A 27,401-nucleotide genomic window follows, 5' to 3' on the forward strand; every position below is an offset into this window, starting at 1 on the left:
TTCTCAACAGTAAGGATAAGGAAGTTGACATTGTATCATTGTTAAACAATTTAAAAGTTAACTACAGGTCTTTTGCTGCCAGCTCGTTATGTTCAATATGGTTGGCAGTCTCGAGTGTTAATGTTGAGAAATTCTTTTCCAAGTATAACATAATTGTTACTGACAGGAGAACAAACTTAAAATAAGATTGGTAATGTCTTGGTGCATGTTATCCTTTAACTAAGGATGAAGTTCGAGGAAGTATTTAGATTTTTACATTAATTTCTATATTACACTTAATACATTAGCTAGAATGTGCACCTAATCAAGGTATATCCTCATTTTTGTATTAGATACACCTTACTACCAAAAATATACTGTTTACACGTACCATGTTGAAAGAAAGAAACTTGTGCTACATTTTAAAAAATAAATGCGAAAATTGTGATAATTAATGCGACATAAATGCGAAAATTGAGATGATTCATGCTACAAAATATCAAAATTGTTGCAAAAAAGTTTCGTCTACTGATAGGCTGCTTGCACGGCATTACCATGGAATTTAATCGACCAACAGCGTATGGTGTGTTCATTTACCACTCCTAGCCTAAATGCACTGTTGATGTTTTTTTCGCGGTTAGATATGCAGAATGCTCCAGTTGAAACACGTAAAGGAAAATCACTGGCAATTGTGTTGTTTTCCGTGAACCACTTTCATACGAGCCTGCTCAGTAACACACTGACTTTTGACAAATTGGGCATCCCAGCAGTTTTCTGAACAAGTACGAAGAATGTGACGCCTTACGGGTAACTCGGTCCATTCATTTGTTGCATTCCGGAGAAGGACCAGACGTAAATACGGACATTTCAGTAGCACCAAACCATTATAAAATACTATCAACATAAAATATTAATACTAATAATTATAGACATAGATAATTATAGATATAAAATAACTCTCAACTCGTAAGTTTCATGTTTTTTGTTTGCACCTTTGCTACAGATCTGCGTATACAATATTATGGTTATGTAACAGAGGGAACTGTTAAGTTTCTTCGAGACTTATTGTATGCAATAAAGATTTCTGAGCAGCTGAATAGGTAATATATTATCATGTGATGTACATTGTCGTTTGATTTTTTAGTGGAGGTTTATTTCCCATGGTTATGCCCTTTAGGCTAAAGAAACGGATGGTTAGTTGAAGTGAATGATTGTGAAATTTGAAATTTTGTGCTCTCCCACCAGGAATCGAATCCAATAATTAAGTAATACCGGGAACCAATTAAGTAATTCGAAATAGTACATATGAGTAATACGTAATATACTGGTAATACACTTAGACCTGTCAAAATTTGCCAAAGATAAATATAGCGATGTATTTAGTAGGACTATATTGAGGAAGGAGGAGCTAACAATTGAATTTGTTTTTTATCTATCAAAAGTTATTTAAACAAATATCTTATCATGTTACCAGTAGTATATACGTCACTGTTAAGAGAAATCAAAACTTAGTTTAACAAGTATCATGTTACAAGTAGTATGTACGTCACTGTTAGGAGAAATCAAACAACAATAGATAGTTTTCTGCTTAATGGTGTATATATTTCCATATACAGTACACCAATAAATAAATAAATAAATAAATATTGCAGCAGAATTTAAAAAAAGAACTATCAACTGTATCTAATTGGCAATGAACGAAATAAGACTACTTTTTAACGTCATAAAATTTCATTTTTCTCGATTTCTCGAAAACTGTACATGAGACTGTACCCCTCAAGCATGTCATTTTTGTTTAGTTCAATGTAATTTATTGATTCATGTATGTCTTTTATTTATCATGATTATCGTACATCAATTATTACATTTACAAAAAGTTCGTTTTTTTTAATTTTCTCAAAAACTACGCATGGAGATTATTTACACTCGCCCATATCATTTTGTTCAACTCATTAAGATTTATTGGTTGGCTTATGACTCATTTTTTGGACAAAACTTTTTTTTCTATTAAACGCTAATAATATTGTAAAAATCATTACACATATGGAGACAAAACCTCTCTAAGCCCTCAAGCTATGCTACTGGTTGTAATGTTATTAAATTATCGTAACTTAAACTAGAAATACAAATCATTGAATAAAGCAAGGTTTATTTAAAAATAATAAATGTGTAATAGTTTCGCCAACTAACTGAACATATTGGATTCATTAGACACTGTAAGGTTATAGACAGACAACGTTACGGTGTTTGATGAAACCAAGATGTTCAGTTAGTTGACGAAACTGTTACATTTATTACTTTTAAATAAACGTTGCTTATTCAATGATTTGTATTTCTAGTTTAAGTTATTTAAGACAGCAAAGCTAGTATGAACCAGTTAGTTAAAGTTATCGATATTAGCCTAAAGGCATTGGACGTTGAATATATATATAAGAAATGTTTTTATCCCATTTCATTTTTCGTGTATTCATATATTCTAGCGTTTATTCATATAATAATTGGAAACAAGAAAGTAGTATATATTATGAAATCTTTGACCATGTGTTTTAATTAAGATAATAATAGTAATAATAATAAAGTTTTCACGTTCCCGGTTTCTGAGAGGAAAGACCGGATATAACCATAACAAGTATACGTGAATTACGTCGGCGAATAAAGTAAAAGGCTCTAGCTGTCAACATCCCACTTGGCTTCCTATTCGCTTTGAAATCTCACCCTGCCACTAATCTACAACATGAGGATCTTCTACAATGGACCGAACTGGTAATTATAAATGTTATGGAGTGTCACATTAGGAGAACTGGGATGAAAAATATGCCAAGTGCAAACGTAGAGTGTGTAAGGTGAAGAAGCCTATAAAAGAACTATTAGAAAAATGTTTTAAAAAAAAGAAAAGAAAAAAGCGCAATGGTTAACTTCTCAAGGTCTTTGAACTGCTTTTGTTTTTGCTTTTGCACAATTCTTTAGGCTCATTCACCCTTTTTTTTTTCTTAGTTCCTTCATTCCATGGAGAGATTAGAAAAAGAACAGAGATTGTTGATGGTATTTATGTTACTCCCTTTCATTCGTAGCGCTTCACACCTGGCAAAATAGATATCACCGGCTGTTACACCGGCCTACGAAGGAAAATTTAAAAAAAAAAGAAAAAGAAAGAATGAAACAGCGTAGAAAAAAAAAGACTTTTCGATTTGCAAAGGTATGAAACGTCTTAGGCAGATGTCTTGGTTCGGCTCTTTCGGTGTTGTCCTCCTAACAAGCTGTGAATCGTTATACTCAAATACATTGCCGTATTCTCATGTTTTTTATGATCTCCATTTTATAGTGATGTCCTTTAACATAAATTTGTGCTCACGGACGGTTACGGTACATTTTTTTCCTCTCCTTTTTCCCATAATGTTCATTCTAAGGATAAAGAAAGATATTTTTTTTTTTAAAAAAAAAAGTTAATTTATGACGGTCATCACTGTCCTCGTACAGTTTTTTTAAAATTTACTATTGCCAAAAGTAGAACTATCTCTTCTTATATTTAATATTACCAGTCTCTTCTCTGTGAAGCTCTTGAAACACAAATAAATCGTAGATGAATTGTTCAAGATTTTTCCTTATTTCTAATTTTGATTGCGATTACACGAATCAGTAATTCTATTGCCAAAGAAGATTCACTGGATAAGCAATAGCCCCTAACTTGTACATAAAAGGGTACATGATATTTAGGATTCCGCTCTCGCAATGTTATTTCAATTTGAAAATTTTCTGGCTTTCCATAAGTTGATGGCATCATTTCGGAATGTATAGTGATAGTCAGTAACCAGGATTGTGAACCACGATTATGAACCAATGATGCCTGAATATCTAAAACAGTTGAACTTCTTCGTGGCTAAGCGGTTAGCGTGGTAAACCCGGGTTCGATTCCCGGAGGGAGCTCATGTTCGGATTTCACGTTAAGCTGTAGGTCCACGTTTCGTATTTCGCTACTGAAAGGGACGCTAAACTAAAAATCAAAATGATAAAAATATCAAGCAAAATTATTATGTGGTAAAAATTGGATTTTTGTGTTCATAATCAATTGGTGTTGTTTACGTTGTACACAATATAGTTCACTTCATAATGTAACAGATTAAAAACATAACTTATTTCGACTCCTCACAAAGCGATATGCATAAAATGTGTCTTGTCCATTGTTAGAACAAAATTTTAACCGCGCTGCTAGTGAGAACAAAAACTGTTTTTTGTAAACTTTCTTATAAAATGTATACTTGCACGAGCAGAACGGATAATGTAATGTGCATGTGTTTAACAGTGACCTGAAATTGTTTTGGAGACCCGCATAATAATAACAGTCTTTCTTTACTGATGGTCTGATAGTTTGACCGTTTTTTAAAAGATGACCTTGCCTTAATGCGATTTTTTGTTTTTCTCTTAAGTGACGAACATTAAACTATAATAAGTAAACTTAGTACCGACCAAGAGAGTTACAATATTCCTTTTATAGAAGAGAAATTATGTTAACTCGTAATTGAGATTTATGTCCCTCAATTACGAGCAATTAATGTATCTAAGAGCAATTTTGTGCCCGAACGTTATAGTAGTGTATGATTGAATTCCGAATATATGAAGACCCATAAATATGCAAATTACCGGTATGGGCCGCTAAAATTAGTAAAATACATATTGGGCCGCGAAAAAGTTTGCATTTGAATCAGTTTTACACAAATCCCGAGAGGACACTTCACGAATGTACCTTGTAAGACCACACTTCTACCCGATGTGCTTACAGAATATAAGAGCAGGACTAGAACCTCTTAATGAGGCAACTCTGAGACTAGATTGTAAAGCTTCGAAAGTATGAAACCTTCGTAGAAATTTACTTCTGTAAAATTATCTACACATGGAACGGCTTAATGCAAGTTTTCATTTTCATTTTCACTTCAATTTCAGTTATTTTCCCCCCTCTTTTATTTCTTCAAAAATTATTTGGAAAGTCCGTGTAGGTGTCAAACGTAGTTCGTAGATTTACACGAGTGGCAAGTACAAGAATAATTCACATTTGATTTCGTGTAAGAATAAAGCCGTATGTTCTGATGGTAGAGTGAGAGGGTATAAGAGGCCTTGTATCATTTTTCGAAATAAAAAGAACTAATAGTGAGCGAAACACAACAGTAATAGGTGTATCATCATTCCTTTTCTGATATCTGTGGCCCTCATTCCTTTTCTGATATCTGTGGCCCTTCCATTTTTTAAAGAAAATTATTGTGCTTTTAAAAAATAATTTTCCCGCCCTTAGAAGATTATATTTCGAGTCTTCGATTTCGTTACGTGTATCTCAAACACTACGTTTGTGCTAAATTTTAAGTTTCTGTGTTTACAAGAAGTACCTTGTAGGCTTTGATGAGTGAGTCATTCAGTCAATTGATTTACACACATGACTTCTATCTCGTAAACGGTTCGACATTAAACCTTGAAATTTTTATAGGCCATGATCTTGTGCAGTTTACTGAAGCATTCAGTTTTTAATGCACTATCCTCATGGCAAGCAAAATTATGTGTATTAGAAATACGTCCTTAATTGTTTCGTGTCACATGACCTACACCAGCTCAAAGTAAGCAAGCACAAAGTATCGTGCACCTAGATAGGTGTGGCCCCGGGTTCAATCTTAATGTGAAATACAAAGTAAAAACTAATTTAATGGAACATGATTTTTAAAAAGTAATGAACATTTGTTCAACGTTAGTCTATTTAAAAGTTTGTTGGTGTGTTTCAATTTGTGCATTTTTTTACAAGTTTTCTTTGTAAAATATTTAAAATTTTACATTATATATATAAAAAAACATGTGGAGGTGATATTGGATTCCAATCTATGCATGAAGCATATTTTATATCTTATTTCATGTTTACTGTTTGGCTTTTGTTGTAGAGAACACGAGTGACACAGTACTACGTGGTCCTCCAATGTACATAACCCTTATCAAAGATGGTGCCGGACTAGGTTTTAGTTTAGAAGGTGGAAAAGATTCGCCCCTAGGTGACAAACCACTGACAGTGAAGAAGATATTTACAGGTATGTTTAATTTCAATTATGTTGAAGAGTAGAATTGTAAGATTTTGTTTCCTGCTGGGTTTGAATGTAAAATGTGGATGAGGTAAATGTGAAACCAAATATATATATATATATATATATATATATATATATATATATATATATATATATATATATATATATATATATATTTGTTTATTTGTAACTCACAGGATAGAAATTAAAAGATGTGAACTTAGATCTTCGAAAACTAGCATTACTATTAGTAACGCTCAAAGTAGGGCAGAATGCATCATGTTTCTGTAATTCAGTTGCCGCCGAAAGTAAATTCCTGTTCAAACATTGTGCTCTCATTGTAATAGTGGGAAATTCATGTTATTGATAGTGCTGCTGTATATTACTATTATTGTGTTATCTTAATGTATTTTATTTAGTACGTAAAGCGATGAAAAAGACTGGAAATTTTCAAAATGTAGGTGTGGAGAAGAATGAAGAGAATTACGAGTAGCTGGGTCGAGCGGAACACGAATGAAAGGGTATTAGAAATTATGGGAAAAGAAAGAACAATTTTAGATGTAACTGAAAAGAGGAAGAGAGACTGGTTGGAACATTGGCTGAAAAAAAAAAAAACTGTATCATGAGGGACGTGCTAGAGGGTATGGTGGCAGAAAAGAAAGGAGGGGGCGAAGGACGCTAAAGTTGCAGCAAGAGACTTGCCAATATTGGCAGGGTACCTATGATGATAATGATATAAGTACTATGAAATAGAAATTGAAATTCATACCATGTCTACAGAGCCTATGTCCTTTACTTTTTGACTAAATGTGTTCCTTTTCCTTCATTGTTAATTAAAAAGAGAACAACAAAAGAATTTATAAATGCATATTTAAAAAAAATGCTGAATTTTTAATTGCTGATACTTACTACTTTTGAATTATATGCTGCGATTTTGTCTTGTATTCTTTAGTCTTGAAATTTATTGTTGACGAACAGATTCGATTGCATTCTGTTCATGTAATTAATATTAGTTAAGTAGAAACTACCAGTATAATCATTATACCGTAGCATAATATGCTTCCCGTGAAAAAAATCGCTAGAGTCCCCGTCTTTGGCGCTGTAGATATTACGTCACGTTCTTCTCACATTGCGTTATGCATACAGAGTGGATGAAAAATAACTAGATATTAAAAAACTTATAAATTATATAATATTGATTTTGATTTATTAGAAAAAAGTGTACGTATCCTTCGTTACATCTGAAAACAAAATAATGTATTAAATATCAACATAGGCACCTATGTGGTCAACCAACTTTCTCATATGACCAGGCTACATATTGATACTTTTCTCGAGGAGGTCGTTGAGATATTAGCAATAACCTCTTGAATCCGTGTCTCCAGTTCTTATACTGTGCGAAGTTTATACTTGTATACTTTCTTCTTAGTGCAGTCCCATAAATAATTTAGTAAATCCACGGCCAATCTTCATACGAAGCCAGCATTAATTCCTCGAATTCCATCCTTCGGCCATAGTCCTAGAATTTCAACTCTTGTACATAATGTGGTTTCCATGGAGGAAAAACTGAGTTTTTAATGCTAAACTACATGTATTGAATGCCTTGATAGCCTAATTTCATGAGCTGGCTAGTGTGTGAGTTGCGGATAAACATTTTTTAAACTCTTGTGATGTGAATGGAAGGACACTTTTTCTAACGTCTTTTACAAAGTCTGTGGTCATTAATTTTTTATAATAGGTCTTAATTGTTTCCGGACGAATTGTAGCATTCACCTCATTCATTGTACCCCACCGTCTTTGTCCTAAAACGATCGATCCCCATACTTGATAGCACGCAGGGATCTGAGCTCGCTCATAAACAGGTAATCAGTCCTCCGTGTTTGTTTACATTGCGTGTGCTGCTTCCAGCGCTTAACGGTTGAACTAAGCGAAACAGACAAAGCGAAATCTTAATCGAGTGCTTTATATTATGCCACTGTTTTCAATATCAAATCAGTAATGTTATAAGTTTTATAAAGCATTAAAAATACTTAGTTATTTTTCACCTATCTGATACAAAATTTACTATACCTAATTATTTTTCACTCATCCGATAAAGAAATCGCGATACCTAGTTATTTTTCACCCATCTGGTACAAAAATCGCGCGTATCTAGAAATGATATGAACTTGGAAGCTTGAACACCGGTCGTCTTGATAAAATTCTGCGTACCCCATTGTTTCCCCACTGACTTTGATAACCAAAACCACGAGGACGGAAGGTTTTGTAAGCAGCTAGTCGTGTTCACACGCTCTTGCACTTCTGGTAGAACCAGTATGAGCTTTTAAGTGCATCAACTTACCCATCGGCAAGAGACGCAAGAAAAGGGGAAAGGATGAGTGCTTCATAATTTCCGCCGTGGCCTGTGCCACAGGCACAGAGTGATGGAGAAGGAGAATGGTGTATTATGTTGTGTGTGTGTATGGTGTATTGTAGAAAAATAAAAACAGATGCATTGACGTTGGGAGGAACAAGAACGTAATCATACTGCTGGTTTCATCCATAGAATTAAGCTTATGTACTCTTTTCGCCTCATGTTCCTAACTGCAATTTTGCCTTTACCTCGACCGACCTGTTGCAACAACTTTTGTTTTTCATTTTCTCTCATCGTCGCTTTCATTACAAGCAATGTTTGCAGCACATGAATTCCTATTCTATCTTCTTCTTCTTTTTTTTTAAGAAAAAAGAAATACTATGTAACATTCTTGTTTCCTCACTAATATTGTATTATACTATAGAGAAATAATTACATGATTTCTTTACCACTATCATAAGAATTGCTATTGAAGATTTAATCTGATTTTGTATTTTGAAAGTAATATTCACTTAAAAAGCAAGGAGAGAGAGGAAAGAGAGTATTATTGGCTGTGAGATCCGGTTGAGAGAGATTTTTATCTGTAGCGGATCTTCGTAATTATCCTTTGGTGTAAGTGTGTTGTTGAAGCTTATTGCAACTTTTTGTTCTTCCTTCTTCCTATTGCTTACATACTAGCAGAAAGTAATATTTTTTTTAAAAAAAAAGCAGAATAAAATCTAAGTAGTATAAAAAAAATAATTGCAATCTAGATAATTAAATATTGGAGATATATTAAGCTTTAATTATAAAAATGATTTTAAGATGTAGCTAAATGCTTAATAACACAAAAGGATTTTTGCGCGACTTTGCGAATCCAGTCTTATTCACAACATACTAATATAAAGGGTAAAGCACTCCACAATATTCGTTTCGCTTCAGTGGCGTAGCGTGGTTTTCTACTTGGGGAAAACTGTAAATCTTCGATTGTAAAAGAATCTTGACGATTATCCACAAAATTAGCACATAACATTATATTTATTTTATACTGAAAAATGCGAATATACTAAAATAAAATATTTATCACTTTATCCCTTGTATACTTGATCAATTCTGCATTTTCGTGCTACCAACAGATTAAGTTATTTTGGCCTCAAGTGTTGAAAGCCGCATTTTCATCGAAGTGATTGAGGGGTTTCGAAATGAACTACTATTTCTTGATGGAAGTGCATGTACTCACGACGCCATGTTAAACTATAGGTCAAGGTCTCATAATGCTGTTGAAAAGTCATACTAAACTCATAAAAAAAAATGCTTATAAATAGGTTTTCTAAAAACCGAAACTTAGCCAAAATTGTATAAATCATTTTAAATTCACGTCATTTCATAAATATCTTTAGGGCCGGAAGCAGTATAATTACTCTCATTTCGCGAAAATAATTGATAAATTTAAAACTTTTTGAACACTGAGTTTTAATTGGTAACTAGTTTAGATGTATGAATTTTTCTCGGCATCGTGAATCCCCTTCCGTGTGAGTATCCCTTATCCCGACATCCAAAGCCCTGGTAGCGCATACAGTAGGCCCAACAGTGGGAAACGTTTGGCTGGTTAACTGCCAGCAATAGCTCTACGTTGTAATTGGCCGGTTTGCCAACCAATCCAACTGCCAACGATGGCCTTACATTGTAATTGGCCGGTTTGTCAACAACTCAACTGGCAACGATGACCCTACGTTGTAACTGTCTGGTTTGCCAACCAACTCAATTGCCAGCGATGGCCTACGTTGTAATTGGCCGGTTTATCAACAACTCAACTGCCAAGGATGGTCCTGCGTTGTAATTGGCCGGTTTACCAACAAACTCAACTGCCAACGATGGCCCTACGTTGTAATTCGCAGGTTTGTCAACAACTCAACTGCCAACGATGACCCTAAGTTGTAACTGTCCGGTTGGCCAACCAACTCTTGCCAGCAATGGCCGTATGTTGTAATTGGCCGGTTTGTCAACTAACTCAACTACCAACGATGGTCCTACGTTGTAATTGGCCGGTTTACCAACCAACTCAACTGCCAACGATGGCCCTACGTTGTAACTGTCCGGTTAGCCAACCAACTCAACTGCCAACTATATCCTACGTTATATATAATTGGCCGCTTTACTAACCAACTCAACTGCCAGTGTATCCCTCACTAAAGAACTATTGAATAAATGACAACAAATTGTTGGTTCCCCAACATACAGTTTAAGCTACGTTGGGCCAATATATTTTTATATGTTTTTCTTAACGTACAATTGTTGAACTGTGCCCCCAAATCTTTCAACCTTAATTTAACTTATTTCTCAACGTCACACAATAATATAATTCTGCACAGTGACATACATAAATCGAGTGACAATCCAATATTATCACTTTTTTATATTTTGTATATTTATATATATTTTTTAAAGCTAGATTTCTTGTTTGATTTTAAATATCGATGTCAGCCTACTCGTATGTAACCATCTTTACTCTCGAGTAAAACGAGAATATCTAATACACAGAGATTAACATTCACAAACTGCAACCAAATTTCAGATTTTCACAATTTTTTCTAACACATTTTTAAAAAAGCAAATCGGGAAGAAATATTAAGAAATAAAAAAAACAATTCTATTTTCAAAATAAATACTTTTAAAATAATATTTTATTTATTGACTAAAAAGAAAACCAGTGGAGCGCGCTCATGTACTATCACTTGAATAACATGAAAATGGAAGATTTCATAAATTGACACACTTTTCTTTTTAGTCATACATAAATAGATCTTTTAAAATAAAAGTAATCTTCTTAAAAGCAGAATAATTGTTTTTTACTTTTTTATTGCAATTTTTTTTAAGAAACCATGTTTTTAAGAATATTTTTTTAAAATTTTGTTTTCAACTATATTTTCTTCCAATTATCAATTCCCATCCATGCTGAACGTTAGCCTTCGTTGGGAGATAAGTTGTAGCGCCATGTATTTTAATTTAAGAGTAAGTTACCATTACGTGCCGAGTACTAGAAACCTTCATTCGTAAACATTCACTTCAGTCACAGTAGCAATAACAAAAAACTTTTAAGAAAGAATATTGAGAGGCTTAAAAAAGAAAAGAGAGAGAGAGAGGGTTATGAACTTGTTTTCGTAGTGTTATCTGTACTCCATAGCGAGAAGTTTGCATACATGTGTTCGCTCATTAAAGTATATATACGTCCTTCGAGGTCCATTGACTTTCCACCTTCTCTTCTCTCTACCTCCCGTACTTTGTTTATTCATTCTATGTCATGACGATAAATCAAGGGAAATTACAGCTTTTAGAGATCCGTCATATCTGAAAGACGTGTAACTTGGCCCAAATAATGATGAGCGAAAAGCCTGTCGACCAACTCCTTCCTTCCTTCCTTCCTCTTCACATTCACTTGTTGCTAGCTGGCCGCTTCACGAACCTCTGGCCGAATCAACATTAACATACACTTGCTTTGCTTGATGGTAAACTTGAATCTCTTTCATATTATTTTGTATGCATGTAGTCATTTCTTGGGCGTAATTGGTATTAAAGTAACGTACTGTCATGTTATTCTCTTAAGAAACGAAGAGAAAAGAAGGGGAGAAAAAACTTGCACATCATGTCAGTTAAGCCATGGTAGATATTTAATTGAACTGCATTATGGAATTCGAATCACCAACTGGAGGCTCTTCAAGTCTTGTCTTGACAGTTTATTCTTATGGAAGAAGAAAGAAAGAAAGAAAGCTTCCATTTTGTGGCTTGTGTTATCGCAGTGTAGTCACGAAAAACGTATCTGAATTAATGATATCATTAATTTTGTTAAATGGTTTGCTTCAGTTAAATGACATTCGAAGATAACGAAAAAGAATTTTAAAGAAAAACGTTGCCATCATACACATGAATTCTTACTTCAAGATAAAATTTCTACCTGAGTGCCAAATAGTTGTTTATTCACATTGTTAATTAATTCATGTTTATTCCTAGGTTCACTTGGTACCCAGGCTTGACATAAATCAGAGGGGTAACATCCCTTGAAAGAACATTATCTAGAAAACGGACCTGTTTTGGAGATACATTTGACCACTAAAACATACATGAATAATTTACATTTATTCGATAAATGGATGAAAATGTATTGGGTATAGTTGTATCATGTTGAGTGTTAGAAAGAAAGGTTGAAGACGCATAAATTTGCATAATCACAGTCAAGAGCTATTGCTATTTGCTCAGTTGCTCTCGGAAACATTTTAATTTTTTGGATTTTGTTGTATCATACATAGGGTAACGTCACAATTTATGGGCTTGTTCGAGACACTCTGTAAGAGGACATGTCTTGGTGTGTTTCTCTAACATCTCACAAATTATGCAGCACAGTACACCCTTCCACTCTAAATGATCAGATGTGACCTTTGCTTTTATAGCGTTAACAAAACCAATAATATTTGTCCCTAAAGTGATAAATAACACAAAGAAGCAGAAATGTAAAAGCAATGGCATTTAAATTTGTATGATATTAAAGTCCACTGTTTTATCTAAAATTATATTATTTTGTCGTTACACTACGTATAGCTTGCATAAGAAGTGGCACACCAAGGTGATACAACAGAGTCTGAAAAGCTAAATAATTGCAATCTCTCACTTTCATCTTCTTTCAAATTTTTCCTCTTCTAAATGATTTCTTAAAAAGACAAGCAAAAAATATCTGCAGTCTATAACCGAGAGGGTGTGAATTAGTGGTTACCGCCCTTGCTTTGTAATCGAGAAGTCCTGCGTTCGAATCGGTGACGGAACATTCTGAGGGTTTTTCTTAACTCCATAGTAGAGAAGTTCCATAATCGCATCTCTATTCCCTTCCTGTTGATTGTTAGTAACTCTAGTTTGTAAATTAGCCTTGTAGGTTGCTTCAGAAAGGTCATTAAAGAAATACAAGTGACTGGAATGCCATGGAAATAGGACAATTACATCGAATGTACATATACCAATATAAGTTTAGTGTTATTAAGGTCAGGACTACTTTGGGGGAAGTTGCAGAAAAATAGACAAAATTTTAATAAGATGTAACAATTTTTATTTGTAACGTTAAAACAAAGGTTTCTTTTGTTATACTACCTGCAGCTCGCTGCTATGCAAAAGAATTACAACCCCTGCGTTTTTTTTTTTTTTTTTTTTTTGTTTTTTTTTTGACTCCTACAGATTTTATTTAACTTACATAAATTTATGTAAGTAAGCATATTGACACTTCAAAAATAGGCACATCTGCTCAATATATGTTCATTAAATTACACAGTGATGTTTGACGACCTGAACTTGAGAATTTTTAAGCTTTTAAAATTTAACTGTTGTCAGTTAGTAATAAAATGAAAGGAATGTCAAATAAATAAATAAATAAATAAACAGGTAGTAAGGAACTCAGAGTTTATTTTAAAAATTTTTAATAATAGTCATCAATCAAATTATATACGTTGTTTCTGTTTATAATGTTGGAAATTCTTTGAAATTTTTAAATAACAAACTTATAAAATTTCCGTCCAAATTTGAAGAAAACCATTTGTATCAATATATTAATAACGTTATTATCTGATAGGCAATAACGGGGTGTATACTTAATCTAACATTTTGATTTTCTTTTCTTTCTTTTTATCAATCTTATCTACAGAAAACAATTTTTAAAATGTTCTTTTATCTTTTGTAGTTCTTTCCATACTATTCCTGGCTCTGTCGTAAGACAAAACATTATCTTCGCTGTAGGATTTCTTTCTTAAATTTTTAACTAATTTATATTCCAGTGTAGAAATTAAGAACTTATTTTCTTTTCCGATTATAGGTGGTGCTGCAGAGAAGAATGGAGAATTACATGTGGGCGACGAGTTGTTGGCTGTGAATGGCACTGATGTTACAAGTATGTCGAGAATAGAAGCTTGGGGCTTTATGAAGAAGTTACCAGATGGATCTGTTATTCTTACAGTGAGGCATAAATTGGAGGAAGCTACTGAATAAAATAACTTTCCAAATCTACTTGTGCCTAAATTATTGAAGAGTTTTGTGGGAAGTTAGCCTACATGAACATTAATATGTAATATCATGTTCCTCCCTCGTGCTAATATACTTAGACTTACAAAAGAAAATATCGTGCTTGTGTACATTTAACGAACGACTGTGAAGCATGAGTGATTTTTTTTAAATATATATATATAAGTTTTGGGAGGTAACATTGAGCGAATGTATAAGTGACAAGTGTGTCAACTGTTTTATTTTTATAATGCAAACGGACATTTTCGTCATATGGCCATACTATACTGTAGCTCTAAAACTAGGAGCATTTGACTAAAAGAAAAACAAGCGTGTATGTATATACAGAGCCCGATTTGCCAGGTTAGGGAAGTAAGGAGATAGATTTTGTTATTGGGCGCTCTTGTTTGTCCATTACTTTCTAGGTGAACAATAAGAAAAGCAGAGAGGGCGCAGCAATTATAAAACAGCTTGGGTTTTAATTGACGTTTATATTAGACAAAGGATGGTCAAATCCAAACAGAAGTGTTATTTTGAAGGTGGCGTAACTAGCAATGTTTCTCCTATTCCCTGCCGGTTGTAGTGAAATCAATCGAGCACTATGTATACACAAGAAAGGAAAAAAAAAATATAAAATTTATATTTTATAAACTTTATACACACATATATATGTATACATAATATATATGTATTTATGTACTTTTTACATCAATTCTAGATACTTAAAATATAAACTAACAACTAACCAGCAATGCAAAACGTACTAAATTAAACTGCTTCTATTCTGTGATGTAAGTGCCTTAATAAAGTGTATTACACCGCTTGGATGTTCCTGTGTCAAAGGGTTTATATAAATATATATATTTTATTCTTCGAAAAAGTAAAACGAATAATTTGGACTGTAAACTGTTAAAGTTCATTTTAATGCTGGTACGTATATATAACAACCAATATGGGAAGAAATGTATTGTATATTTAAAAGTCTATTTTTTAAGAAAAAAAGAGGGCTAAATATATATATGTGTGTGAAAAATTAATCAAACCTAAGGCAATGCTTTATACAAATTTTTGTGTTAACTGTGATAATAGCATTATGATGCTGTAAGGAGAATGGGGCTTGTCATGCGGGAATGCTTTTTTATGTGTGTGTTAATATAAAGATTGGAAGAGTTAATATATATACATATATATATATATACATACTTATATATAAATTCTTTCAGTTACACATAATACGACTATGTATAATTGGAAGTTTTAATTAATTTTAACATTACGTCATTGTATAAAGTATCTTTGTATTATGCTTTGCAGAAATCTGACCTGATATATTTTAAGGGGGGAAATGTAAAGAAAAGCGAAACTGTACAGATTGACCAGGGTTGTGGTTAATACAGTTATAAGCATGTAATCTACTTTTCAATTGAACTGTTGACTGTTAAGTATTGCCCTTTAATCGTTTTTAGTTTTTTCTTTCTTTTGAAGAAAGGCAAATGACTCCTAGTAAGCAAGCTGTTATACGCATATTTGTGCTTTTTTTTTTTTTTTCAATCTGTATGGAACATGCTAGTGTATGTCATATTTATGGGACTACTTTCAATAAAAAGTCAAATTGTTTATTAACAAAGTAGAAGTTATTTTAAACTATGTATGCTACCTTACATATTGCAATTATTCAGGTTCATATCCTAAATCCTGTGTCATTTTGATAATGGTGATTACATTAACTACTCTGACAGAATTCTGTTAGGAAGGTATAGACTTCTGGAAGAGAAAAGCAAAGCATACTGGGATCTGTGCTCTGTACCTCTGTAACAAAAATAAATCAAACGTTTGAGGTTGTATAGTTCAAAATTGTATATTCTATAGCAGGGTTTCTCAACCTGAGGGTCGCGAAGATAAGCGGAAGAGAATACCGGAGAGAATCTAATACCGGAAAATATTTTTAAATATTATTTTGATTTTTGTTCTGATAAGCATGTTTTTATTTTTATACATGCTGTTAAGAATAGCAAAAAATAGGTCTACTAAACATTTTCAACAGGTGCAGAGTTGTTTAAAAGTTAATTTAAATGAAAGAGGTACATTACGATATGAAACTAATGAGAACTACATATTCAATGCCAGAAAATACAAATGCAACAAAACATGCATATTGAAATATAATTAAAATTGAAAACTAATGAGATACCTGAGCATGGTGTGATTTCACTAGTGCGGCCATGTCCGGTTCAATCTTCATGACGCACATTATCAAGTCATTTTCGATTGATAAGTGATTTCTTGTCTTTGTTTTAATGCTTACAATGGAAGTGAAACCATTTTCGCACAGGTATGATGTAGCAAATGGAATTACTACTTCTACAGCAGCAGATACCAGACCAGGAGTTTCTTCTCTCCTCTTCAGCCAGAACTTGTTCAAGTCTTCGTTGCAGAAAACCATTTGCAAGGACTTGTCGCACGATAATTCTATTGCTTGGTCAAGAAGTTCTGAGCGTAGATCAGCCACTTTGATGGTCTCTTCAACGAATGGGTTTAATATCCATCTTAAACCAACATTTTTATCGTAGGGAATATATTTCCGTTATTGCATCCATTATATACAAGAAATGGATTCTATTATACAAATAGATGGATATCGTGAAATCTCCGCAATAGATATATTAAAAATCCCACACAAGCTTATTACAAACCAGAAATTATAAGGGGTCTCTGGTAAGAGGATGTGATAAAATGATGGTAGTGATAGGAATTATGTTGAGAACCATTGTTCTGTAGAAATAAGACTTAAATAAAAATTTGCCAAAGCAAACATCTATATTTGCATAACCTGTATCACAGTTTCGGGAACATATCATCGCCTTCATCAGATACAGGGCAGTGATATATTGCGAAACTGTAACATATGTTATTATTAGGTTGGTGAAAATTAAATGTTTGCCCCAGGTTGAGTCATTTTCAGAAGCCACGCAAATGAGAACTACATTATCTTATTAATCAAAATAGCCGCCATCTTTTTCTACCGCTCAGCCAACGATTGGATTCCATGATAAAAAGAAGTCTGGAGTTCGGTATGCGAGGTCCTCAACAGCAGGTTGCATCGCCCAATCCTCTGGGAAGGCGTTCACTCTCAAGGAAAGATTGAAGTTGCTGGAAGAAGTGGTAGTCGAAGGGAGATAATTCAGTAGAAAGCAGTAGGTGAGGAAGGGCGTCATACTGTACCATACTATGAGCAACATCTGAGCATGAATTGTGCAATATGAGGGCATTATGCCTGTTGACTATTGGTGGATGTTTGCGGACAAATTTGGCTTTATTTTACAGCGTTGAGAACTCTAACGGTCCGCAGTAATGGTTTTATCACGACGAAGGCAACCATGATGAGATACCTGAGCATGGTGAGCAGGACCATACACACCACAACAACAGCGACCTTTTGGTGGGATACTGTTCTGAACATTGATCTCGACCCAGCTTCTGTCTTGATCATTTACTATTGATGTAACAGATCCATATTTCATCAGAAGTGACATTCCGATGCAGGAAATCTTGCAAGATACACTCACACTGTGTATCTCCAGATGGTGATTCTTGTTTTCCGGTGTCAACTCATGTGGCATCCTTTCCACACGGAACAGCCGAATGACAGTGCTATGGTGTATTCCTAACCACTGTCCCGAGTGCAATTGCAAAAACACTGTCCCGAGGGACTGCTTAAACAGTGTTCCTAAGGAGCTTACCCGAACATGATGTGTACTGACAGAGCTCGTAAGGAAATTTGACAAAAACTACGACGAATAGTGCATTCATTCGCCATTCTTGGCCCATCTGCATTCTTCATGTTTTTATATGCCTTTGGTGAGGAGAATTCTCGGCTTGAATTCATAAAGAAAAACCATTCGCAGTTACATATCACCATGATACATTTTCATACAACTTGTCCAACAATATATTACCTCCTGACTATGTTGGTACCCCAGCCTGTTTGCTGGACGTGTACTGAGTTTGTGGTGTTAGTCCATTGATCTTATTCCGTCCCTGTGTTGTGTAGTTGACGCGAGTTTCTTACCAGAAGTCAAAGCTTATATTCATTCGCACCATCCTAACAAACTATAGATGTTTGTTTTGGTCAGATGTTACTTTTATTTTATATATGTAAGTTATAAGTAGATCGAAAGCTAGAATGAGAATTATTCCGAAATATGTGCCGTTAGGATTAAAAGTAAGGAATTCTTTGAAGTTCGTGACAATCTGTAATTGGATGGTTCTTTGGTTGGCTGATGCCAAAGACGAAAAAAGGGGCTTTCAACGCCTCCTGGACTGAACGGAGAGTGAGGCGACATAGCTTCATCTGCCGTCTGGTGGCAGTCTCCTATTTCTTCAGGATCAAAAGTTCATAAGAGGAATTTTATGTTGTTTTGAGCAGTTTGATTATAATAGGTAAAATAATTCTTCATAGCAGGGGTTTTATAAGAATATTTATTCTCTGAAATAATCTTACGCATTACTAAGATACTGCTGATACAAAGGATAATTAAATGAAAATACATGTAAATAAATAAGTAAGCAAAATATAAGAAGTGCTGAACGAATATTGGCGGATGCAATGTTGATTTTTGAAAATTCGACTTGATCTCTAGGCGTGCCACTTTATAATTGTTATTATTATTATTACTTATAGTTAATGTGTCCTTTCACTCTGTTTATGCAGTTCGAAAATTGGCGATTTAAATATAAAAGTTGAGAGTTGCGTTCGCGCTTCGTGTAATTGACCCTTCATTCCCCTTAGTTTTCACATTAATTAGAAATAAACAATATGAAATGGTTACAGGCATCGAAGGAGATTTGGGATTTAGAAACCTTCCTCGAAATTTTTAAATTTACAGGAATAAAATGGGATTTTGGTTATTTCAAGCCTTGCTAATAAAGATTCTTGTTTTCAAATATTTTTTAAGATCACGGTCTTGTTACACAATAAACCAGCTAGCCCATAACAGAATATAGCCCAAAGCCAAGAGGCAATCGGTTCACTTTTCAAACATTTCCTATCTACTTTGTTGATTTTCCGAAAACCATAAGGATATTATCTACTCGAACCACAGAACTTTCTCGAAGAACCCTTTAAAAATTCGAAGAATCAGTAATCTGTAATATAGTTTCTATTAAAATAATGTATCATTTATAAAAAGAAAATACAGTTGCAGTGTAAGTTACATACATAAATATGTAGGCTCAATAAGCATCATTTGAACAAGCATAGTATTCATAAATATATTTAATACAGGGTCCGGAATAGGACTGACGGTATTTAAAAGTGTATAGTTTTAATATGGTCAGAGATACAGAAAAAAAAAGCATTCATATTGAAGGAAAACTCAAAAAGTTTTGTTCAGCAAATTTTTATACTTGAACAACCACCGGTGACGGCGCTAGTACCGCCGATAAACAGAAATGGCGTCGATAGTCGAAAAGGCGCCATGCATGTGGTGGTTTGCAGAGACAAAAGTGTTGTTCAGGTTCAACGAAACTTTCGACGCGTTTACCACAAGGCTCCTCCATCACGCAACAGTATCCAGGCGTAGAAGTATCACTTTTTGTCAACGGGGAGTGTAGTAAAACAACACAGCGGTGGTAAATCGCGTGTGTCAAAAAATATGGAAGCAATAAGAGAGTGTTTCTCACGTAGCCCGACTGCAGACTGGTAGTTTCCTACTAGCTAGGGGAGCTCTCTCCATTAGTTGATAGCCTATAAGTAAGAAATGGACTTCGATCCATCGCTCTTGATTTGATAAGAAGGGAACTTCCTGTATGAGAGGGGAAGTATGCTTATTCTTAGAGGTGATGCAAGGTCACTGGATTCAACTAAGTTAGACATCAGTTTTAATATGTATAAAATATGAAAATTTTCACTAAATATTAAAAGTATCAAAATATTTCAAAAATGGAAATTTAAAAGACGTTGTTTGGATTCAACATAGCATGAAATGTTAATATCCTTGTTCCCATTGTCCTACAAGGCAGAATTTAAAATATGTGTTCATATTTTAACTCTCTCTAGTATTAAACTATACAGACTTTCCCCATGTTCATGAAGAAAACAAGACCAAGATAATGGCAAAGATGACATATAAATAATATATTTTCACTCTAACTAGAACAATGAATAATACGGTATAAAAAAAATACAACTTTTTTTATTATGAAATTATAGAACACTTATCTGATAGAAATTCCTGCACAAAGTAAGAAATTAAAACATCTTCCTTGAAACTTTGTTCTGTAACGTTAGTCACATGAAAGTTTCGTCACATATGAAACGAAGAAGTTACAATGAGACCTTCACGGAAAAGAGTGGACAAAAAATTGACTGTTCTATATTAACGACATACCATTAATATTATGTCATTTATTTTACTTTTCCAAACACTTTATTTCCACATCAATTGCGCACATCTTCCATTATTTTATTCTTCTTAGATTCAAAGTAAATATCCTGTCTTCAGATTTTTTTAAATTTTTTCCTCTTTCTCTCGTCGTTGATTTGTTGCTTCTGCAAAAGTACGAGATTTTGTGCATAATGAATCATGGATTCCTTTATAGATAGTTTCTCAAGGTCGCTAGACGAAGCTACTATATCGTAAACAATTCTGCGTGCTAGTAAAGTTTGTTCTTTGAAAGAATCTGCTATACATTGCGCATTGACTGAAAATCTCTTCTGGATTTGAATTTTCATGAGACAAAATCAAGACTATTTTACGCTGACCAGTTCTAGAATATTGACTCAATTGTTTACAATTTAGATGGGAACAAAACTCTTTGAACTGCCTCACAACTCTGTCTAGCCTATTGCAATCTAACCAATTATTTTTTGACTAGTTCACCTATAAAAAAGACCTTATACGATTCACTCCATCAGAAGATCCTGTAGAAACATTACAACTCAAACACGAAAGACCTCTAGTCACTTTATAATTTAAAGGTGTCTTTTCCAAAAGTTTAAGAACAAATTTATGTAAATACTTTCTGCAATTTCGTGGAAAATCCAAAATGTCCAAATTTGTTCGTCTTTCACAGGAAGAAGATTTTCTTCATTATCAACAACAATTCATGCACATGAATTCAAAGAACTAAATGATTCCGGTTTTACAAACTTTTGCATCGCTTTTATATATATGGCTCTGTGAGCAACACCGGTACTACTATTTTCAAGCTAACACAGTACAAAACGTAACTGGAGAATTTTCTGAGACACTATAGATGTACTGTACTCGACATAGCCCACTGAAACATTAAGTAAGTTATAAAAAGATATTAAAAATTCAAAATTCTGAAGTTCGTTTCCTCAATTGCCGTCTTAAATGCTCAATGCAAAGTAACTCACAGGTTCCTATATCAAGTATTACCAGAGGGTCATTTGGTGATGTCTTGCTATTTGAGTTGAAGATATGCAGACATGTAAAGTTTATATTGGGGATATCCATTGAAAATTGAATGGTCTTTTTTAAGTTTAATGATGAACGAGTTTCTTTGAAAGCGATTAAAAGATCAAAAGCTGTACGATTTACGTAAAACGCCGATGTCAAATAACAGTTGCACACTTGAGCTTTCACGTATTCTAGAATCGAAGATTAAGGTTTCCTTCAACAACTGAATAAGTTCACTTCTGAAGAATGGTGTTAACTAATAATAACCCATAAACAAAGTGTATTCTATTTTGTCAAGTTGAAGCTCCATTTTCCTCGCAATCTCACTGTCTGGAAACATAGTTTTAACACTTTGACATCACTAACAACACGAAGTATTGATGTACGTCATTACACTTTGAATGAACCATAGTAACTCTGATTTTGTAACGCATATATTCTCTCTCCTCCGGGCCTGAGCTAGGGTCCAAATCCTGCAGGAGCATTTTTGTTTTCAAGCCTGGACCGTCTACTGGAGATATCAGGAGCTTTGTTAAGTCGCATATCCTTCCTTCAAAAATGACTGTAGTAAGTGGCAGCGCTAGGAATTAGACCAGTAGTAAGACATTTTCTTCTTGGAGACTCGATTGATCCCCCCCCCCCTCCCAGAATAGGATTTTTTAAAAAATAAATCTTATCCCAAGAATTTTCACCTTTGTATTATAAATGTTAAATAAAATCTATTGACTTCGAACGACCGCCTCCCAAACTTTCAGCCTGGATCCGTCCCTGCTACCACCAGACTTATATTTGTTCTTTGCGAGTTTATGTTTTGTGAATAACTTCTTTCTTCCACGCGTCTATATCTTCCTCACCCTATCAATTGAGTCAAGCGCTGCTAAGCGGAGGAATTCGTAACTATTACAGAAGCTGACCAGTTGCGGGAGAAAATGCAACCGCAAGGGACCAATACGGGAAGATAGGAGCGTTGCAAGAATAAATCCACTTCCCCATGTTAAGAGATAGGAGCTCGCTGCCATATGCTCAATGTTACTGCTTCCAGTGGCAACGTTCGCTGCCACTGGAAAGGTAAATCTCTCTCTTTCTTTCCGTTTTTAATTGACTTTTTTCAGAAATGCGTCAATACTGTTTTGCGCTCAAGAGCAAAGGTTTATTTTTTACTGATACACTACTTTAACACTTAAAAATATTTTTAGCATTAAAAAGAATATCCGGTTGCACAACCATGCAACATATAGTACCAGCCGCCACTGATATATACGCTGATCAACTTACAGAATCACCGATTGAATCAAGATTATTTTCAATAAGACGATCATAGATACTACACTATATCCTGAAGTGATGATGCGCACAGAATCATCATTACACAGATCTTGGTAACATGCATCACCTGCTCTATGACATTTGAAAGGAAATTTTACAAGAATATGCATCCTTCACAATATGTTCACTGTTGTTCTGTATGACTTGACCCAAGTTATCAATGCAGTTGCACTATATAACTAAATCAAGTAGTTACTGACATTTTCATGAACGACCTACAAATCTTGATTCAGGGCTTTGGTGTAAATACATGATTGGCCTATCGATCTAAAAATTCATAGGAAACATCTCTTTTATTTTTTATTTGATACAAGAATATTGTGTTCACTCGAACAGAATATAAATGGAGTAGGGCACATTCCAGAATTTTCCTTAACTTCGAAATGTGAATATATTCTTATGTATGATGCTATAGACTATCATACTCTTTCGTCAAATATGTTTGCCATAAAACACGGTGATGGCTTGATGGTTAAACCACTTATACGCCAGTTTCACCCTTCTTGAGACATTGTCAGCATTCATAGACATATCTTATGTCAACGTATTATCGTTCTTACGATATTTGTAATTGGAGAAAAAGTAATACAAAAATCAAACTAATAAGACTTATTTCACTATTTTATTTCTCAAATGCTATTTCCCAAACTGAATTTGGGTCATTTTTCTGCAAATACTGTAACAATTTCACACGATTTACATGCAACAACTGCTTGACGGACAGCATACTTTATTTTCCCATACTGATATATTGTCTCAATAAACGACGTTGGACTAACATATAATAATTAATACTTTTTTTGATTTTGCGTCTGATGATCTACAGCTATAATAATTAATACTTAATAATAATGGTAATAATACTAAAGAAAATAAACTATTGCTTTTCTTAAATTCAGAAAAAACTGCAAGTAAAAATGACCAAATTAAAAAGCAAAATAACGAATTAATTTACATTATTTTTTTCAGTCTTTAATCCGTTCTTTAACAACGTAACGATTTATATATAGTATATATATTTATATATCAGTCTTTGGAAGTTCAAATATTCGTCATATTGTAATAAAGCTGCTATTCTTGCATGCATGTAAATTTACACATACTTAACGGTTAACAATACAGAAACGACCGTAGTATGGCTTTTTTATAATACAAGAAAAGTACAAGTTTCACAGTGTTTCTTCCTTTAAATGATGTTCAGCAATTTTCTTTTCTAGTTGAATTAATTTTAAAGTATTTTTTCCAACGTATTTTTAATAACCGTTCAACAGTTACCATCTTCGTCATCTTTATCTTACATATTATATTTATATTATTTATTTCTTGTGTTTTTGCATGTAAAAATAAGAAAAAATTAAACTGTGGCACAAGAATCTTGATTATGATAATTATATTATATATAATAACAACTCAACAACACTGAACAAATTTGCATCTATCTACTTACATCAAAAAACTTGTTTGTGAGCATTTATGGTTCATTGTCAATACTGTCGTACAATGATACACAAGTGAAAAATAACTTAAGGTTGATATGCTTCTTGTTATGGAATGAGAATTTTTTATACATATATATAAAATGATGTGATGTAATATGCATTATATTCTTATGAAATGAAATAGGGGAGGGATAAACAATGAGCATACGGCTCTCAATGCGCAAATAACAAGAATGATACACGACGGAAAATATGATAATAACATAATTTATGTTTCAGACACAAAAAGACGATTTAATTCCTCTGTTTATGCACCACACAGTCAATACTTTTATGTAAAAACGAAGTAGTTACGTATTTGTTTCTTGTGAGAGTTTCATTATGGCACCTGCGTATAGTTTACAGTGCTTTTGTTTTGTTTTCAACTAATGGAACCCTGATAACCAATTTTAAAAAAAAATGCTATGCACAAATAGGTAACAACTAGCACTCTGTTGTCTTCATGATGCTTGGTCCATGCCTTCCCATCACGTATCCATTAGCGGTACTTCCATTACTCACTTTGCTTCCTTTACTACTGTCACTTGAGTACACACCTTTCGAATTCTCACCCGACGACCACTGCGGATGCGACGTCGATTGCGCAATCTGTGGTTGTGATGACGACGACGTCGTGGTGGTGGTGGTTGTTGGGGCAGGAACTGAGGACCGCGACATACTGCTCGAACTCGTAATTCGAGCTTGTCGATGGGGTGGGTACCCGGACGTCCCAAGAATATCCACTGACACTTGGTGTCCCTCATTATCATCATCATCATCTTCCTCAAACTCCATCTCACTCCCAGAACCCACAGAAAAGTCTTCAATATCACGTGACACTCGCAGAGGAGTCGCTGGAGTAACCGGCGCATCCTCCGTTTCTTCGGCTGCCTCGTGGGACCGAATTTCGCGTCCTTCGTCACTGTGATAAAAGGAAACCTGAGCAAATGAAGAGTTCACATCTGGAAGCAGCAGTGAAACCAATTCCAAGAACGTTGGCCTACTGGGAGGTTTATGCTGCCAACACATCCGCATTAGTTCATATAATTTATCAGGACAATTTTCTGGTCGTTCCATTACACCACCATCAATTACATATCGTAACACTTGATCATTTGAAAGACCCTGAAATGAAAGAAATAAATTATATAAATATGTAGTTGTCTTATTGCTAGTAATCAATATTTTCTTAACAGCTAATTGTTCTACAAGTTAGTTTTATTTAAACTTTTACTTTTTTCATGGTGTTTCTATGAAACAAAATCAGCAAGCAAATTGCAAATAAACCAATTATCCTTGCAATTACCACTCGCATACTTCTGAAAAAAGAAAAAAAATACACTTCGAATTTTCACAGGATTCATCTTAGATTTTTGAACAAATACGGAATAAAGATAATTACAATTAAAATTCAAACTTGAAGAGAAACCTATTCGGATCCATCCCACATGTAGCTAATTTCACAGAAGTAAATTTCCCAGGAAACTTCGTTGTGACATTGCCACGATATCTGGTTTTAGATTTGCCAGATTCAGAGTTAACAGGCCGCCTCATAATTCCAGAATTGCGGTCCAGTCTGATGCAATTAGTACCTGTCTAAATCAAATTCCGGACTCCTTATTTAAATTAAAAACTAATCCATAACTGACGTCTCTGTATTATTATTATTATTATTATTATTATTATTATTATTATTATTATTATTATTATTATTATTATTATTATATTGTATTTATATACAATTTTTGACTCGTGTGATTTAGTGTAATTTGAATGTTGTAATAATCTGGAACTCGGATGATTCATTTTTGGCATCCCTTGTATGTTCTTTAGTTACGGTTGATATATTTCTTTCTGTGATCCCAGTACATGATCTCTCATAGAAACAGGAACGCCAATTGAAGACGTATATATACATTAAATATTTAAAATACATAATAAACATTAATTTTTTGTTTTATGTTGGATAGTATTCAAGAAATTTTTCAAAAAGTTTCATTTCATAAACAAATAGAATATCATCCATGAATCCCCAATGCAGACTACATCTCGAAACAGGATCCTTCAAAATTTCCGATTCGAATTGATGGAAATTATCTAAAGACGGAGACGAAGGACTGTTCATCATGGCCAGATAGTCTTGCTGAAAGTACACCCTAGTTTTAAATTCAAAGTAGTCATATTTTATACACATATCCACAAGTATAAAGATTTGTTCTATTTGAAATACCATGATTTTGTGTACATTCAACGATTTCCTGACTTACTGGTCTACTAAATTCAAAGAAATAAGAGTTGTTATTTTTTGTTGTTCTTCACAATGTTGAGAGACGCAATGACAGAATTTTACGTGAGAATTCACCAATGAACAGATATTCTTTACCAACATACTATTTTTTAACCGAGTATTTAAAATCTGCATCGAACTTTCTAAAATAATCTTATGAGTCACTGGACTAGAAAAAAAGCCGGATGTGTTTTTTCCGGAGAATATAAAGTCTTACGAACACTTCCTTCTTGTGGGTTCTGGGAGACCGAGTAATGATAGGTATTCTATTTTCCTCCTTATTTAGTATAAAAGACATGCATAACAAGAATTAAACAACACAAAAGTATTCATAAAAGAAACATCTGACTTGTGGGTTATCACAATATTTGAAACACAATTCATATAATACTAACGGAACTTTTTTTAGTTAGTATTATGTATATAAAAATCCAATAATACAGACATGATAGGTATAGCGTGATTTTTATTTAAATAAAAGAATCCCAG

General features: G+C 33.8%; 2 protein-coding genes across 4 annotated transcripts in view; one reads left to right on the forward strand and one right to left on the reverse strand.

Moving 5' to 3' along the window:
• Positions 1-16,024, forward strand: part of bbg (PDZ domain-containing protein big bang) — a 956,487-nt gene extending 940,463 nt beyond the window's left edge. The window contains exons 9-10 of the mRNA XM_081748413.1: positions 5,895-6,038; positions 14,213-16,024. Coding sequence (XP_081604539.1) covers positions 5,895-6,038; positions 14,213-14,385 — 317 coding nt within the window. The 3' untranslated portion in view covers positions 14,386-16,024. The remainder of the gene's footprint in view (positions 1-5,894; positions 6,039-14,212) is intronic.
• A 7,731-nt stretch (positions 16,025-23,755) lies between these two features.
• The window catches only part of LOC145678358 (insulin-like peptide receptor), a 292,617-nt gene continuing 288,971 nt past the window's right edge, over positions 23,756-27,401 (reverse strand). For all 3 annotated transcript variants that reach the window (XM_081748414.1, XM_081748417.1, XM_081748415.1), the window contains one exon: positions 23,756-25,750. In XM_081748414.1, coding sequence (XP_081604540.1) covers positions 25,070-25,750 — 681 coding nt within the window. In that variant the 3' untranslated portion in view covers positions 23,756-25,069. The remainder of the gene's footprint in view (positions 25,751-27,401) is intronic.

This window comes from Thermobia domestica, chromosome 2 (genome assembly GCF_964235325.1).
Source record: "Thermobia domestica chromosome 2, izTheDome1.hap1.1, whole genome shotgun sequence".
Classification (NCBI taxonomy): domain Eukaryota; kingdom Metazoa; phylum Arthropoda; class Insecta; order Zygentoma; family Lepismatidae; genus Thermobia; species Thermobia domestica.